Consider the following 17,059-nt stretch of genomic DNA (forward strand, 5'->3'; position numbering starts at 1 on the left):
CTCGTCTCTACCAAAAATACAAAAATTAGCTGGGCGTGGCGGTGCATGCGTGTAATCCCAGCTACTTGGGAGGCTGAGGCAGGAAAATCGCTTGAACCCGGGAGGCAGAAGTTGCAGTGAGCCGCCATCTCAAAAAAAAAAAAAAAAAAAAATCATGATAAAGCAGCAGCTCAAGGTGCTGTAAGAAATTAGTGATATTTATAAGATAATTGAAAATTTGAACACTGAATATTTGACATTAAGGAATTATGTTTTTTAATGTGGTATTTGTATTGTGGGTACTTTGAGAGTATCTTTTAAGGATACATAGTGATTGTTTATGGATAAAAAATCTGGGGTCTAGGATTTGTGTCAAAATAATACAGGAAGAGGGAAGAGGCAGGAGTGAAGGTGAAATAAGACCAGCTGTGAGTTGATAGTTGTTGAAGCTGGGTGCAGGAGGTCCACTGTGCAGTGCTCTCTACATCTGTGTTTGGAATTCCTTTTTTTTCTTTTTTTTTTTTTCGAGATGGAGTCTCACTCTGTCGCCCAGGCTGGAGTACAGTAGCGCGATCTCGGCTCACCGCAACCTCTGCCTCCCGGGTTCAAGCAATTCTCCTGCCTCAGCCTCCCGAGTAGCTGGGATTACAGGCATGCACCACCACACCCCCCCCCCAGTTTTGTATTTTTAGTAGAGACAGGGTTATACCATGTTGGTCAGACTGGTCTTGAACTGCTGACCTCAGGTGATCCGCCCACCTCGGCCTCCAAAGTGCTGGGATTACAGGTGTGAGCCACCGCGCCCAACCTTTTTTTTTTTGAGCCGAAGTTTTGTTGCACAGGTTGGAGGGCAATGGTATGATCTCAGCTCACTGCAACCTCCGCCTCTGCCTCCTGGGTTCAAGGGATTCTCCTGCATCAGCCTCCCGAGTAGCTGGGATTACAGGTGCCCACCATCACACCTGGCTAATTTTTGTATTTTTAGTAGAGACAGAGGGCCAGGCTGGTCTTGAACCCCTGACCTCAGCTAATCCACCTGCCTTGGCCTCCCAAAGTGCTGGAATTACAGGTGTGAGCCACTGTGCCCAGCCTAGTTTGGAATTCTTCATAATAAAAAGCTTTTTAAAAAGGTAATATTTGAACTTCTGCTCCTGGGAAGATGGAATAGAAGGACTTTTCCTAATTCTTTCTGCTAACTACAACTAAAACCCCTGGGCTATACATAAGGAAAACATAGGGAGACTCTGAAAAAGGATGAGGTAGACCAACCAGGGATCTTGGGACTCGAGGAATGACACAGCACTGAATTCCTTGGGTTTACTTTGCTTTATATATCCCAGATTTGGCCAAAGAAAGAAGCCAACAACCTGAAAATGCCAGTGGGCACCAACACAGAAAGTGCCGACAAAAGCTCCCCTGTCCAGCCAGAAGACCAGGAAAGGGCAGCGCAGTGAGGCAGAAAACTTTTTTTTTTTTTTTTTTTTTTTTTTTTTTTGAGACGGAGTCTCGCTCTGTCTCCCGGGCTGGAGTTGCAGTGGCCGGATCTCAGCTCACTGCAAGCTCCGCCTCCCGGGTTCACGCCATTCTCCTGCCTCAGCCTCCCGAGTAGCTGGGACTACAGGCGCCGCCACCTCGCCCGGCTAGTTTTTTTTTGTATTTTTTAGTAGAGACGGGGTTTCACCATGTTCACCAGGTTGGTCTCGATCTCCTGACCTCGTGATCCACCCGTCTCGGCCTCCCAAAGTGCTGGGATTACAGGCTTGAGCCACCGCGCCCGGCCCAGAAAACTTTTAAACAATCACTGCTCTACTCCAGGTCCACACCACAGAAAAAACGTGCAGCTCCGCACTTACACACGCAGAGTTGAATGGGGAGCCTAGGCTTTGACAGCAGTCTAGCAATAAGGAAGCCACTCCCCCGCGCCATGGAGGAGAAGTAATGAGGCACTCCTAGTCCCTCCAGCCAGAACTCCCACCCCCATGCACCAGTAACGAGCCCCCCAATCTTGAGCATCAGTGGAGGTTGAATGGAGAACCTAGACTTCTTCCCCCACTGTTAGTAACAAGGTGTGTATCCTTCCCTCCCCTGCCAGCGTGGTATCATAAAACACCAGCTACAACAGAACATTTACAGAAGACCCAGAGTCTCATTACATGATACCCCAAATATCCAGTTTCAGAAAAAAAAAAAAAAAAAATCACTTGTCATACCAAGAACCAAGAAGATCTCAAACGGAATGAAAAAGGTACTTGATGCCAACACTGAGGTGATAGAGATGTTAGAATTGTATGACAAAAATTTTAAAGCAGTCATTAAAAAAGGCTTCAGTGGCCAGGCATGGTGGCTCACGCCTGTAATCCCAGCACTTTGGGAGGCCGAGGCGGGCGGATCACCTGAGGTCAGGAATTCGAGACCAGCCTGACCAACATGATGAAAATTACAAAAAAATTAGCCAAGCGAGGTGGTGGGCACCTGTAATCCCAGCTACTCGGGAGGCTGAGGCAGAAGAATCGCTTGAAACTGGGGGGTGGAGGTTGCAGTGAGCCGAGGTCATGCCACTGCACTCTAGCCGGGGCAAGAAGAGTGAGACTCTATCTTTAAAAAAAAAAAAAAAAAAAAAAAAAAAAAGGCTTAAGTAAGCGATTAAGAACAATTATGAAAAAAATGAAAAAAGTAAAAATCTCAACAAAGAAATACAATGTCCCAGCAAAATAATAATAAAAATTTAGGAGATATAAAGAATCAAATGGACATTTTAGAACTGGAAATTGCAGTAATTGAAATAAAAACTCACTGGATTAGCGCAATAGCAGGGTGGAAGGACAGAGAAAAGAATCCTTGAACTGGATAACAATTGGTTGTTTTTTTTTGAGATGGAGTTTTGCTCTTGTCGCCCAGGCTAGAGTACAGTGGCATGATCTCGGCTTACTGCAACCTTTGCCTCCTGGGTTCAAGCTCTTCTCCTGCCTCAGCCTCCCTAGTAGCTGGGCTTACAGGTGCCCACCACCACTTCTGGCTAATTTCTATATTTTTAGTAGAGACGTGGTTTCAACCCATTGGCCTGGCTGGTCTCGAACTCCTGACCTTAGGTGATCCACCCACCTTGGCCTCCCAAAGTGCTGGGATAACAGGTACGAGCCACTGTGCCCAGCCTCTGTAAGCTTTTTTCTGTGTTTAAAACTTTTAATTTCATTTTTGTACTTTTAAAACTTCTTTTTTTTTTTTTTTTTAAATTAAACACACATATTAGCCTAGGCTTACACAGGGTCAGGATCATCATTATCACTGTCTTCCACCTCCACATCCTGTCCCACTGTCCCACTGGTAGGTCATCAGGGACAGTAATGTGTGGAACTGCCGTCTCCTGTAATAACAATGCTTTCTTCTAGAATACTTCCTGAAGGGCTTGTTGAGGCTGCTTTACAGTTAACTTAATTTTTAAATAGAAGATGCACACTCTAAAATGTGGTGATAGAAAGTATAGTATATTAAATACACAAAACAGTAGCATTGTCATTTATCATCAAGTATTGTATATTGAACATAGTTGTACGTGCTCTAGACGTTGCTATGGCCAGCAGCGCAGTGGGTTTGTTTATACCAGCATCACCACAAACACATGAGTAATGTGATGTGTTACTGCGACGTCAGTAGGCAACAGGAATTTTTCTGGCTCCATTTATAATCTTATGGGACCATCATTGTATGTGTGGACTATTTTTGCCTGAAACTTCATTGTGCAGCAAATGACTATATTAACAAATAAAACTGAGCTGTATATAATGAAGAAGTACACATTATAACCAAGTGGGGTTTATTCCAGGGATGCAAGGCCTGGTTCACTATTAGAAAAGCAGTCAACATAGGCCAGGCACGGTGGCTCACGCCTGTAGTCCCAGCACTTTGGGAGGCCGAGGCGGGTGGATCACCTGAGGTCGGGAGTTTGAGACCAGACTGACCAACATGATGAAACCCCGTCTCTACTAAAAATACAAAATTAGCCTGGTGTGGTGGTGGGCGCCTGTAATCCCATCTACTCGGGAGGCTGAAGCAGGAGAATCGCTTGAACCCGGGAGGCAGAGGTTGCAATGAGCTGAGATTGTGCCATTGGACTCCAGCCTGGGCAACAAGAGCGAAACTCTGTCTCAAAAAAAGAAAAAAAACCAGTCAACATAATCTTCCATATTAACAGACTAACAAAGAAAAGTTACATGACCATATCAATAGATGCTGAAAAGGCATTTGACAAAATTCAACAGCTATCCATGATAAGAATTCAAACAAAAGAAAAATGGGAGAACTTTCTCAATTTGATATAGAGTGGCTACTACAAGAAACCTACAGCTAACATTATGATTAATAGACTGAATGTGTTCTCCTGAGAAAAACAAGGCAAGGATGGCTGTTCTGACCACTCTTATTCAACATAATGCTAGAAGTTTTAGCCAGTGCAGTCAGGTAAGAAAAGGAAATAAAAGACATGCTTATTGGAAAGTAAGAAATAATACTGTCTCTATTTGCAGATGTAGATGATTGTCTATATAGAAAATCCCAAAGAATCCATGGTGGGGAGAAAACCCAAATACCCCCCCTTAAATAAGTGAGTTCAGCAAAGTCACAATATACAAGATCTATATGTAAAAATCAATTATATTTCTATATAATTTAATGAACAAATGGACACAAAAGTTAAAAATAGCATAGCCTGTTTATAATTGCATTACAAAATGTAAATGTAATAAAACATATATAGGAGTTAAATGCTGAAAACTACAAAAACGCTGATAAATAAAAGAGACCTAAATAAATGGAGCGATATAATATCTTCATGGACTGTAAAAGTCAAATAGTGGGCCGGGCACAGTGGTTCACACATGTAATCCCAGCACGTTGGGAGGCAAGGGTGGGCGGATCATGAGGTCAGGAGATCGAGACCATCCTGACTAACACGGTGAAAGCCCATCTCTACTAAAAATACAAAAAATTAGCTGGGCATGGTGGCGGGTGCCTGTAGTCCCAGCTACTTGGGAGGCTGAGTCCTGAGAATGGCATGAACCTGGGAGGCAGAGCATGCAGTGAGCCAAGATTGTGCCACTGCACTCCAACCTAGGTGACAGAGTGAGACTCTGTCTCAAAAAAAGCCAAATAGTAAAGATACCACCTCAAGTCATTGAGGTTCGATGCAATTGCTGTCAAAATCCCAGCAAGAGCTTTTGCAGATAGCAAGAAGAGTATTATTTTAAACATATATGGAAAGGCAAAGGAATTAAAGTAGCAAAAACAATTTTGAGAAAGAAGTACAACATGGAGTCATCAGCCTTCCTGATCTCAAGACTTACTGTATAGCTACAGAAGTCAAGATTTTGTGGTATTGGTCAAAGGATAGACATTATAGATCAATGAAACAGAATTGCAGCCCCACACAAATATGCACAACTGATTATTGACAGAGGTGCAAAGATAAGTCATTGGAGGAAAGAACCTTTTCGGCACATGGTGGCAGAGAAATTGAACATCCGTAGGCAAAACAAAACGAAAGCAAACCGCAAACCAAAAAACAAAAAACCCATATAACTATAAAACTTTGAGAAAAAAACATAGAAGAGAGTCTTTGAGATCTAGGGCTAGGCAAATAGTTCTTAGATTTGACACCAAAAACATGATCCATTAAAAAAAATAAATTGGGCTTCAACAAAATTAAAAACTTTTTAACGTTTTAAGAAGGATGGTCTGTCTCAAAAACTCAACATGGTACATGGTGGTTGGCCTTTATGTGCTGTTGAGGGTTTTCTTGCATCGAAGGGTGTACTGGGTCACCCACTGTCCTGCAAGACAAGCTGTCTTAGCCCTCACCCTATAAAAGCCACCCGGACACCATCTCAGACAGAACTCAAAATATTGCTGAGACTGGGATCTGGGGGCTGGATTTTACTTTTACAAACAATTTAAAACTTTTTATAGTTAAGAGGATGAATACACAGCTAAAGACTGGGGGAAAAAATTTGCAAACCATATGTCCAACAAAACACAAGTATCTAGAACATGTAAAGAACTCTCAGATCTCAGTAGATAAAAAACAAACATTTAACCAAACAACCCAGTAAGAAAATGGGCAAAAGACATAAACAGTTTCCGCTGAAGAGTACATCCATATGACCCAAAAAAAAAAAACCCACATAGAAATTTGTTCAGTATCATTAACCATGAGAAAAATGCAAATTAATCCTAGTACACACTATCAAAACAGCTAAAATAAAAAGTATTAATACTGATAACACTGAATGTGGAAAGGATGCAGAGAAACTGAATCTGGGTCACTCATACATTGCTGGTGGGAATGTAAAATGGTATAGCTACTTTGGAACACTGTTTGTCAGTTTCTTAATAAAGAAATAGGCTGGGCACAGTGGCTCACTTCTGTAATCCCAAGCACTTTGGGAGGCTGAGGCCGGATGATCACTTGAGCCCAGGAGTTTGAGACCAGTCTGGGCAACATAGGGAGATTGCATCTCTACAAATAATTTTTTTTTTTTTTTTTTTTTTTGAGACAGAGTCTCGCTCAGTCGCCCAGGCTGGAGTGCAGTGGCGCGATCTCAGCTCACTGCAAGCTCCGCCCCCCGGGTTCACGCCATTCTCCTGCCTCAGCCTCCCCAGTAGCTGGGACTACAGGCACCCGCCGCCACGCCCGGCTAATTTTTTTGCATTTTTAGTAGAGACGGGGTTTCACCGTGTTAGCCAGGATGGTCTCGATCTCCTGACCTCGTGATCCACCCGCCTCGGCCTCCCAAAGTGCTGGGATTACAGGCGTGAGCCACCGCGCCCAGCCTACAGATAATTTTTAAAAATTATCCAGGTGTGGTGGTACACACCTGTGGTCCCAGCTACTCAGGAGATTGAGGCAGGAGGATTGCCTGAGCCTGGGAGGTAAAGGCTACAGTGAGCCATGATTGAGCCACTGTGCTCCAGTCTGGGCTACAGAGTGAGACTGTTCTCAAAACAAAAACAAAAAGAAAACCTCAAAAAACAGTACATGTAGCTACCATATGGCCCAACAATTGCACTCCTTGGCATTTATCCCAGAGGAATGAAAACTTACTGTATAGGAGAGCCACTGTTTTTCCTTCTATATTCTCACAGCTAAAGAAAAAAACTTTTCTTCTCTACTACTCCTCGCAATACTTCACTTCTGGTCACCAAAATCTATGGACTTTTCCCCCCATACTGACCAATTCTCCAATTTTATGTGGACAACAAGTAGGTGTCCTATAATCAATTCGCTTCAATTCTGACACTGTCTACCTGAAGTTAGTGCGGACCCCACTAAGGGCTCAGTCCTTCAAAACTCACCCCGACTTCAAGGGCCAGTCAGAAGTGACGGGTCCTCAGGCTACTCACAACTTCTGTCCAGGTTTGCTACAAATCAGAAGTTCCCATTACCCCTTCCTCCTGTTACATTATTTGCTAGAGTGGCTCACAGAACTCAGGGAAACACTTCCCTTTAGCAGTTGTGCAGTGAAGGATATGATAGAGGATACAGATGATCCTCCAGATGAAGAGGTACATGGGGCAAAGTTTAGAGGGGTGTTGAACACAGGAGCGTCTGTCCCCATGAAGTTGGGGCGGGCCATTCTCTTGGCACATGGATGTGTTCACCAACCCAGAAGCTCTCTAAACTCCGTACTTAAGGGATTTTTGTGGAGGCTAAGTCACGTAGGCATGATTGACATTAATTGAGACTACAGTTCCTCTCCCTTCCCTGTAGGATGGGGAGTGGGGCCAAAAGTTCTAAGCTTCTGATAACGACTTGGTCTTTCTGTTGATTAGCCCCATCCTGAAAGCTATCCGGGAGCCCACTAAGAGTTGCCTCATTAGAACAGAAGATGGTCTTGACACCAAGGACATTCCAAGGAGTTTAGGAACTCTGGAACCAGGGGTAGAGACCTATATATATAATTTCTTACTATTTTATACTTACATTCACACACACACACACCCCCCCCCCCATGCACAGATGTTTACAGCAGCTTTACTGGTAATAGACAACTAGAAATAACCCAGATGTTCTTCAGTGGGCGAATGGTTAAACTGTGGTACATCTATACCATGGAATATTAGCTACTCAGCAATAAAAAGGAAAAAAAACATTGATAGAAGCAACAAGGTGGGTGAACCTGTAGACAATTATGTGTAGTGAAAAAGACCAGTCCTAAAAGGTTACATAGTTATGATTCCATTGATGTGACGTTACCGAAATAATAAAATTACGGTGTGGAGAACAGGTTAGTGGTTATCAGGGCTAAGGAGAGTGTGGGTGTGGTTATGCAAGGGCAGCAGGAGGACTCCCTGTGCTAAAGGGAATGTTCTCTATTTTGATTGTATCAACGTCAATACCCTGATTGTGAGATTGAGTCATAGCTTTTTACCGTGTTACCACTGGGGAAACTATTTTGAGACGGAGTCATGCTCTGTTGCCTAGGGTGCGATCTGGGCTCACTGCAACCTCCACCTCCCCGGTTCAAGCAGTTCTTCTGCCTCAGCCTCCCAGGTAGCTGGGATTACAGGCATGCGCCACCACACCTGGCTCATTGTTGTATTTTTAGTAGAGACAGGGTTTCACCATGTTGGCCAGGCTGGTCTTGAATGCCTGACCCCAGGTGATCCACTTGCCTCAGCCTCCCAAAGTGCTGGGATTACAGGCGTGAGCCACCGTGCCCAGCAAGGGCATTGTTTCTTACGCCTACAGGTAAAATCTGTCTCAATGAATTTGCTCAATCATCTTTTTTTTTTTTTTTTTTTTTTGAGACGGAGTCTCGCTGTGTCGCCCAGGCTGGAGTGCAGTGGCACGATCTCGGCTCACTGCAAGCTCCGCCTCCCGGGTTCACGCCATTCTCCCGCCTCAGCCTCCGAGTAGCTGGGACTACAGGCGCCCGCCACCACGCCCGGCTAGTTTTTTGTATTTTTAGTAGAGACGGGGTTTCACCATGTTAGCCAGGATGGTCTCGATCTCCTGACCTCGTGATCCACCCGCCTCGGCCTCCCAAAGTGCTGGGATTACAGGCTTGAGCCACCGCGCCCGGCCTCAATCATCTTCAAATAAAAAGGTTAATTTAAAAAATGATTGAATGTAATTTTTAAAAATGTCAGGCAATACAATAAATGCTGTTTAATGAGAAATAAGCTTCCCTCCTCCCTGCTGTGTTGCTTCCATCAAGGCAAGCTCTGCTACTACTTACTAACCACGTTATTTTCCACAATTTTGTATAAACTCCTGACTGAGGTTCTCTGAATATCAAAATTGGATATTGCTTCAATAACATGGACAAAATTAAGGCTTTCAACCTGTCTGATTGTCCTTGTCAAAGCAGTTTGTCCCCATTTCCGACGTGGGATCTGCAGGGCTGGGTCCCATCTCTCAGTTCCCTGAAAGAGATGCAGTGGGCGATGGCTCATGCCACACTCTCGCCCGGCTTCTAACGTGTCTGTGTAAACCTGTGGCAGGAATCGAGCCCACTGGAAACATGGTGAAGCAGCCAGCCAAATTCACTGTGGACACCATCAGCGCCGGGCAAGGAGACGTGATGGTGTTTGTTGAGGACCCAGAAGGGAACAAAGAAGAGGTATGTTGGAGGATGCTGCCTCTCCTTTCTAGCACCTCATGGAACTTTTGGGGCTTGTAATGAGGCCAGGGACTATGCCTCCATTTTCCTCATTTCAGCTCACAACAGAAGGTTTTTTTTTTGTTTTTTTTTGTTTTTTTTTGTTTTTTTTACCAGAAGGATACTGAGGCTTATTGCTGTTAAAGTAACCTGCCCAAGAGCTGAGCCTTGAAATTGAATTTAAATTGATTGCCAGGGACACAGTGTTTAATGAAATAAAGGATACTTTGTATTTAGCAAAGGTGCCTTGTCAGTTGAGGTTTTATTATTTTTATTTATTTATTTATTTATTGAGACTGAGTTTCACTCTTGTTGCCCGGGTTGAAGTGCAGTGGCACAATCTCGGGTCATGGCAACCTTCACATTCCGGGTTCAAGCGATTCTCCTGCCTCAGCATGACTAATTTTTGTATCCTGAGTAGCTGGGAGTACAGGAATCTGCCACCATGCCTGGCTAATTTTTGTATTTTTAGTGAAGACAGGGTTTCACCACATTGGCCAGGCTGGTTTCAAACTCCTGAACTCAGGTGATCCACCCGCCTCGGCCTTACAAACTGCTGGGATTACAGGTGTGAGCCACTGAGCCCAGCCTCTGTTGAGGTTTTAGATACTGATGGCCAGAATAATAAGATAGTCTTGCCCTGCTCTCTTCCCACACTGGCCATTCTTTGGTTCCTCCCTCAGAGCCTTTGCACATGCTGTTCTTTCTATCACTTATTAGGACCTATTTTATTCTTGGCATTTAGCATAATTTGCATTTCTTAAGTTTACTGCTGGATGGTCCATTTCTCCCACTGGGGTGGGGATTGTGCCTGACTTGCTCATGTTTTATTTTTAGTACCTAACACTGGGACCGGCATTTCATAAGCTTTCAATGAACTATTGAGTGGATAAAGGTTTAAGTTTCTTGCTTCATATTCCCTCTTACCTAGAGAGTGCCAGCCTGATGCTGGACACTGGAGAGTCCTGACTCTGTTATGCTTCTGCACTGTGTGGTTTTGTTTCTGTGACTTTTGGCAGCTTCTCTCTTGGGGCGTTGTGCAAGAGGGACAGAAGCTCGCCAGCATCTTCAGTGTTCCCAACCTGGCAGCTCCTGCAGAACCCCTGCTGACACAGCATGCTCCTTACTCACACCCGGCGCCTTTTCTAACTGTTGCCCACCTTTCCTCCTAGGCACAAGTGACCCCTGACAGCGACAAGAACAAGACATACTCTGTGGAGTATCTGCCCAAGGTCACTGGGCTGCACAAAGTAAGATGAAGCAGCATGGCCGTGGCTTGGGCTGCTTTTGGGACTTGGAGAAGAAAGATAGCCCAAGAAAAAGAGTGTTTTTCTTAAGTGAATTTCTGATTTTCCTTTCTGATTATAGAAGAATCTATGCTCCTCATAGAAAATTGGAATCGCTAGGATTCCCTCGACTAGCTAGGATGAGTTGTTTGCAGTGTCGTAAGGTTTTTCCAACTCCGTCTAGGTAACTAATGGTTGCAGCTGTGTGTCTGGAGTGTAGATGCTGTGGTGACTACACTATAGACGGACTCTTTTTCCTTGATTCTTTTTTTGGAGATAGGGTCTTGCTCTGTCGCCCAGGCTGGGGTGCAGTGGTGTGGTCTCAGCTCACTGCAACCCCCGCCTCCTGGCTCAAGCAAACCTCTCACCTCAGCCTCCCGAGTAGGTGGGATTATAGGTACCCACCACCACTCCCGACTAATTTTTGCATTTGTAGTAGAGACCGGGTTTTCACCAGGTTACCTAGGCTGTTCTTGAACTCCTGACCTCAAGCTATCCTCCTGCCTCAGCCTCCGAAAGTGCTGAGATTATAGACATGAGCCACTGCACCTTGCTGGCTCTTTGTCCTTAATGCTTTCTTAAGTACTCCCCTTGGAGGTGCTCTGGAGGGGCTGTCAGCATTGAAGGCTGAGGATGGAGTAGTTCAGCTGAATATAGTAGAGGGAAATGGCCCCCTCAGCACCTGGAGAAATGAGAGGGAATGAGGCCTCAGGCTCTTTGTCTTGGCAACCTTTCGTGTTCTGTTTGAGATGACATCCAGGTGGCCTACAGGGCAAGAGCTAAGAGAGCCTGTCTTGCAGGAGAGTGGGGTGACCCAAGATCACACTTTTCATTGGAAGAAAGCCCTCAACAGCACATAAAGGCCAATCCCATCATGTACCTGCCCAGACTTTGGAATATAGACTGAATATAGACCACCTTGGGCTTTAGTGAATTCACCTGGAACGATGGCCTTAGCGTTCTCTTAGACTCTTAGAATATGATGCATTTGGAGTAAATGCTCTTGAAGGGAGCATTTATAATGTAATTAATTCATTCCAATCAAGTATAGGTTCATATGAAACCCAACCCAATTACTCCCCAAAAATTTCAAAGATGAGAACAGTGACTCAAGTTTTAGGTGGAAATCATTCTGCTTTGTCGCAAATCCATGTGTCTAAGAATGATCTTGGTCCCTTGAAAAAACAGTTTGGCTGTGGATTTGAAATCCTGGAACTGTACATTTTATTCTGAGGGATAGTGGCCCATTCAGCCCCCTGAAAGGACTCAATGTCCAGAGATTGAAATGTGTTTGTTTCCTATTAAAGAGACTAAGCATATCTAAGGTCAGCATTTTTATTTTGCTAAAGGTGTGATGCCTCAGACCCAGCTGTGTGGCTGAAGGGGCCAGGTGGGAGTCCTATTCAGGCTGTTAAACTTGGTTACAGGGCTCCTCATTCTAGACACCTTGTGTGTGCCATCATGGGAGGGTAGGAGAGGTGATCATCAATGCATGTGGCTTGATGGCAGTCTTGCTGGGTGCATAGAGAAGTGATTATGTATTTCTCACCTATCTGTTACCTACAGGTCACAGTCCTCTTTGCAGGACAGCACATCTCCAAGAGCCCATTTGAAGTGAATGTTGACAAGGCCCAGGGAGACGCCAGTAAAGTCACTGCAAAAGGTCCAGGGTTGGAAGCTGTAGGGAACATCGCCAATAAGCCCACTTACTTTGACATCTACACGGCAGGTAATGTGCCTCTCCTCCATGGATCTGACCTTTGGGCTTCCTTCCAAAGGCTGAAATGTAATCTTCAGGAACTTGGAGGCCTGACCTTTTGTCTTTTAAATCAAATAAATAATCACAAAGACAGTTTTTTCAAATGTGTTACATTAGATTTTTCAAAACCAGCTTTTCTTCTCTAAAATACTCAAGCTTCACTTGAATAAGACATACTTCTTGAATTGTCAGCTTCTTTTCCATGTAGTAAATAGAAAATGCAGAAAAAGGAAACATTCAACCATAAACCCTTAGTTAACATCTTGGTGTGGACCTCCCTGAGAGCTTGTCTCCTGTTTGCTTTTTTTTTGGCGGGGGAGGGGTACAGAGAATCGCTCTGTTGCCCGAGCTGGAGTGCAGTGGTGTAATCTCAGCTCAATGCAACCTCCACCTCCTGGTTTCAAGCAATTCTCACGCATCAGCCTCTCAAGTAGCTGGGATTACAGGCGTGCACCACCACGCCTGGCTAATTTTTGTTGTTTTTTTTTTTAGTAGAGATGAATTTCACCATATTGGCCAGGCTAGTCTCGAATTCCTGACCTCAAGTGATCCGCCCACCTTGGCCTCCTGAAGTGCTGGGATTACAAGTGTGAACCACCACACTGGTCCTGTTTACATTTTGCACTCAGCAGCAGTGAGCTTTCAGAGAGGGTGACCTGGGCTCAAGGAATGCTTGCTTTCTCATAGGAGCTGGTGTGGGTGACATTGGTGTGGAGGTGGAAGATCCCCAGGGGAAGAACACTGTGGAATTGCTCGTGGAAGACAAAGGAAACCAGGTGTATCGATGTGTGTACAAACCCATGCAGCCCGGCCCCCACGTGGTCAAGGTCTTCTTTGCTGGGGACACTATTCCTAAGAGTCCCTTCATTGTGCAGGTTGGGGAAGGTGAGTGCTGGGTGGCTGGAGACATCTGCTTCTCATGTGGAAGCTGACTGCACAGCTGGGCAGGGAGGCCAGGAAAACAGGGCCCAACACTGACCTTATGCCTGTCCTTTTCTGCCAGGGCTACTTCAGCAGGAAGTGGCTTACTTTGTCCTCTATATATTAATATTAATATCTTCTATGAGCCACGCAGAGACCTAAGTGCTTTACTTATATTAACTCATTTACTTCTCTCCAAAACACATGTACAGGAGAGTCATTATCCTCACTGAGGGAGGTGGGACTGAGGCAGTGGGAGGAGTCGGCATCATAACCCAAGTTAGCAGCAGCAACATGGGCCCTGCAGCCTCCATTGCTTGGCCTTTACTGGCCCAGGCACTTACCATGACTGCATCTAATTATTGCATCAGCCTGTGTGTTGCAGGTGCTATTATTATCCCTAGCTTGCAGGTGGAGATGCTGAGGCTTAGATAATGTTAGGTGTCAGTACTACAAGGCATCAGTAGGGCTAGAACCGCAGACTCTGTTGGCCTTACGCTTAACTACTCTGCTAAACTCCCTCTGGCGCTGGGGATATGCATTTTTCTCAAATGTTAGACTCTCTCCCTCTGACCCTGTTGCCCCTTTTTTTCTGTTTTGTTTTGTTTTGTTTTCCAACTGTACTACCTTTTCTAACCCACACTTGCCTTTCCCTGTTCTGTCCTCCGAATCTGCGTCTGCAGACGTGGCTTCCTCTTCCGAATCCTACCTCTGGGCCAGCCTGGACCCTGAAGCTGTTGGCTTCCTAGTTGAGACCACTGGGCCAGAGGCCTCTTGCTTGGTAAGGGCTGGGTGGGTGGGACTTCCTTGCCAGTTCTTTGTGCTGCTTGTGAATGTTAGCTGAGCCCGTGCTCTGTGTGATTTTAGGAAACTCCTGTGCAGGTGTTATTATTACAGCTTGTCCAGCCGGCACCCAAACCCACTCTCTAATTGCCTTTAAACACATCTAGGGCTTTTTTAGATAGTGGAGGAGCTGGTGGTGCCCTTCAGACTCTAGCCCCATTTAATGTTTATATGAACTCAGCAGTTACTCTTTTGATGTTGAGACTGTTGCACACGTTCATAATTTCCATGAGTGTGTATGTTTCTTAAGACACATTAAAACCCTCCGAGGAAGTCCTGTCATTGTATTGTGACTTATTTCTGGTGTGACCAACTTTTCTCCGTCTACAAAGAAAAAACAGGCAAAAAAAATTCTAACGTATTCCTAAGCAAAGCTCTTTTTTACATAAGAGAGCATTTTGAATAGATTTCCTAATTCTACTATTGTTTTCCAACCTTTCCTCACTCATGGACTTCCTTTTTCTTTTCTGGCCTGTACATCCTATACTATTTAGCATTTAATTAATAACCTTTTTCTTTTAATTTACTAACATCCCCTCTCCGACCTAAATGATTTTATATATGTAAAATATATATATATTTGAAAAAAAAAATATATATATATATATTTGCAGGGGGGCAGTGGGAAAGCTACAGGGTCTCATTCTGTCTTTTGGGCTGGAATGCAGTGGTACCATCATGGCTCACTGTAGTCTCGACCTCCCAGGCTCAAATGATCCTCCCACCTCAGCCTCCTGAGTAGCTAAGACTGTAGATGTGCACCACCATGCCTGGTTAATGTTTTACCTTTTTTTCCCCCCTTTTCTTTCTTTCTTTTTTTTTTTTTTTTTTTTTTTTTTTTTTTTTTTTTTTGAGACAGAGCCTCACTCTCTCACCCAGGCTGGAGTGCAGTGGTGTAATCTTGGCTCACTGCAGCTTCTGCTTCCCTGGTTCAAGTGATTCATGCCTCAGCCACCTGAGTAGCTGGAACTACAGGTGCACACCACCACGCCCAGCTTAGTTTTTTTGTACTTTTAGTAGACACTGGGTTTCACCATGTTGGCCAGGCTGGTCTCGAACTCCTGATGTCAAGCGATTCACCTGCCTCGGCTTCCCAAAATGCTGGATTTACAGGCATGAGCCACCATGCCTGGCCTAATTTTTCTCTTTTTGTGGAGATGGGGTCTCACTATGTTGCCCAGACTGGTCTTAAACCCCTGGACTCAAGCGATCTCCCTGCCTCAGCCTCCCAAAGTGCTGGGTTTACAGGTGTAAATGATTTTATGTTAAAAGAAACTTTTTATCACTTTCACAATGGAAAACCGAAGTCACTTGCCATAAAGTGCCACCATAAGCTTATGTTCATCCATAAAACATCTAAAATCATCTCTAACTCCAAGAGTATATGTATGACTCTTTGGGAAGCAGTTCTTTGCCAAATAGCCAACTAAGGCCATTGCAGGAAGGATGAACCAGAGAAGGAATTACCTTCCGTCTATGAAGTAGAGTCCCATCTTCTGAAGTCTGTGACCTTCCTGTATAGAGAGTTGTCAAATTTGCAGTATTTGAAAGGAATTTGAAAGGAAAAGCCACTTAATAATATGACATTTCCCCCACTAGTCTCCCATTTCTATTTACTGAAAAGGTTGTCCGTGCTGGGCAGAGGATTTATTCTAGGGCATAAAGGTATCTTTTATCAACCTCTAGATACCATGGAACAGTAGTTCTGTGGACATTTCAATAAGGGATATTAGAAGCTATCTTTGTCCTTAACTTTTAGACTTACAACTTTAGGTTTTCAAGCTAGACCCGGAAATGAAATCAGCAGTGGTGTTTACTGCTAATTATTGCCTTTATAGCCACCCACATTCTGAAGGCCTTGTAACAGACAGCACTAAAAGATTGGTCTGCCTCAGCCAAGGTGGGGCTGAACTGGTCTCTTTCCAAGCTGTGTTGGTTGTTTTTGCCTGGTTGTTCAGGTGGAAGACAACAACATTTAGACACTTAAAAATGGCTGACCCAGGTTTTGGAACCCAGACAGGCATTTTCAAGTACTGCATTTTCCAAGAAGACTTGCAAAAGTCCAGTCTATCCAATTACTGAGCCCTTGAGTATGGCAGTGAGGTTTGAATAATGTCCAGTACTCGGCCTTAACTCCCTTTCACAAATGAAAAGTTAAATGCTGGTACCAGGAGCACAGCATGGATTTGCTGTGCTCTCCTGTTTTCTTTGCCAAAGTCGCTTTTCTCCAGTCCTTCTGTGGTGTGACTGGACAAAGTTATGTTGTGTCTGTATTTGCTAGCCTGGTGTGCTCCCTGAGTGGGACCCCTGGTCTTGGGCAACTACTACATACTATTTGTGCAAAGCAAATATTTTCTTGGCGGGTGGCTCCAGCTTACCTTGGCTTTCACAACTCTGACTAAAGAATGAAAGATTGAATTGATGTCAAAACTGTGCTTGCAGCCTGCAATCCAAATGCCTGCCGGGCCAGTGGCCGAGGCCTGCAACCCAAGGGCGTCCGTATCCGGGAGACTGCAGATTTCAAGGTTGACACCAAAGCTGCAGGAAGTGGGGAGCTCAGTGTAACCGTGAAGGGTCCTAGTAAGTGTTCCTTTGTTTCTCTATCTCAGGTGTGG

At 44.6% G+C, this 17,059-nt stretch overlaps 1 protein-coding gene across 5 annotated transcripts in view; it reads left to right on the forward strand.

Moving 5' to 3' along the window:
- LOC105482823 (filamin B) overlaps window positions 1-17,059 on the forward strand; it is a 167,860-nt gene that overhangs the window by 81,799 nt on the left and 69,002 nt on the right. For all 5 annotated transcript variants that reach the window (XM_071091970.1, XM_071091971.1, XM_071091967.1 and 2 more), the window contains exons 5-9: window positions 9,478-9,596; window positions 10,808-10,885; window positions 12,488-12,650; window positions 13,368-13,565; window positions 16,887-17,024. In XM_071091970.1, the coding sequence (XP_070948071.1) occupies window positions 9,478-9,596; window positions 10,808-10,885; window positions 12,488-12,650; window positions 13,368-13,565; window positions 16,887-17,024 (696 nt within the window). The remainder of the gene's footprint in view (window positions 1-9,477; window positions 9,597-10,807; window positions 10,886-12,487; window positions 12,651-13,367; window positions 13,566-16,886; window positions 17,025-17,059) is intronic.

This window comes from Macaca nemestrina, chromosome 2 (genome assembly GCF_043159975.1).
Source record: "Macaca nemestrina isolate mMacNem1 chromosome 2, mMacNem.hap1, whole genome shotgun sequence".
In the NCBI taxonomy this organism is placed as follows: Eukaryota; Metazoa; Chordata; class Mammalia; order Primates; family Cercopithecidae; genus Macaca; species Macaca nemestrina.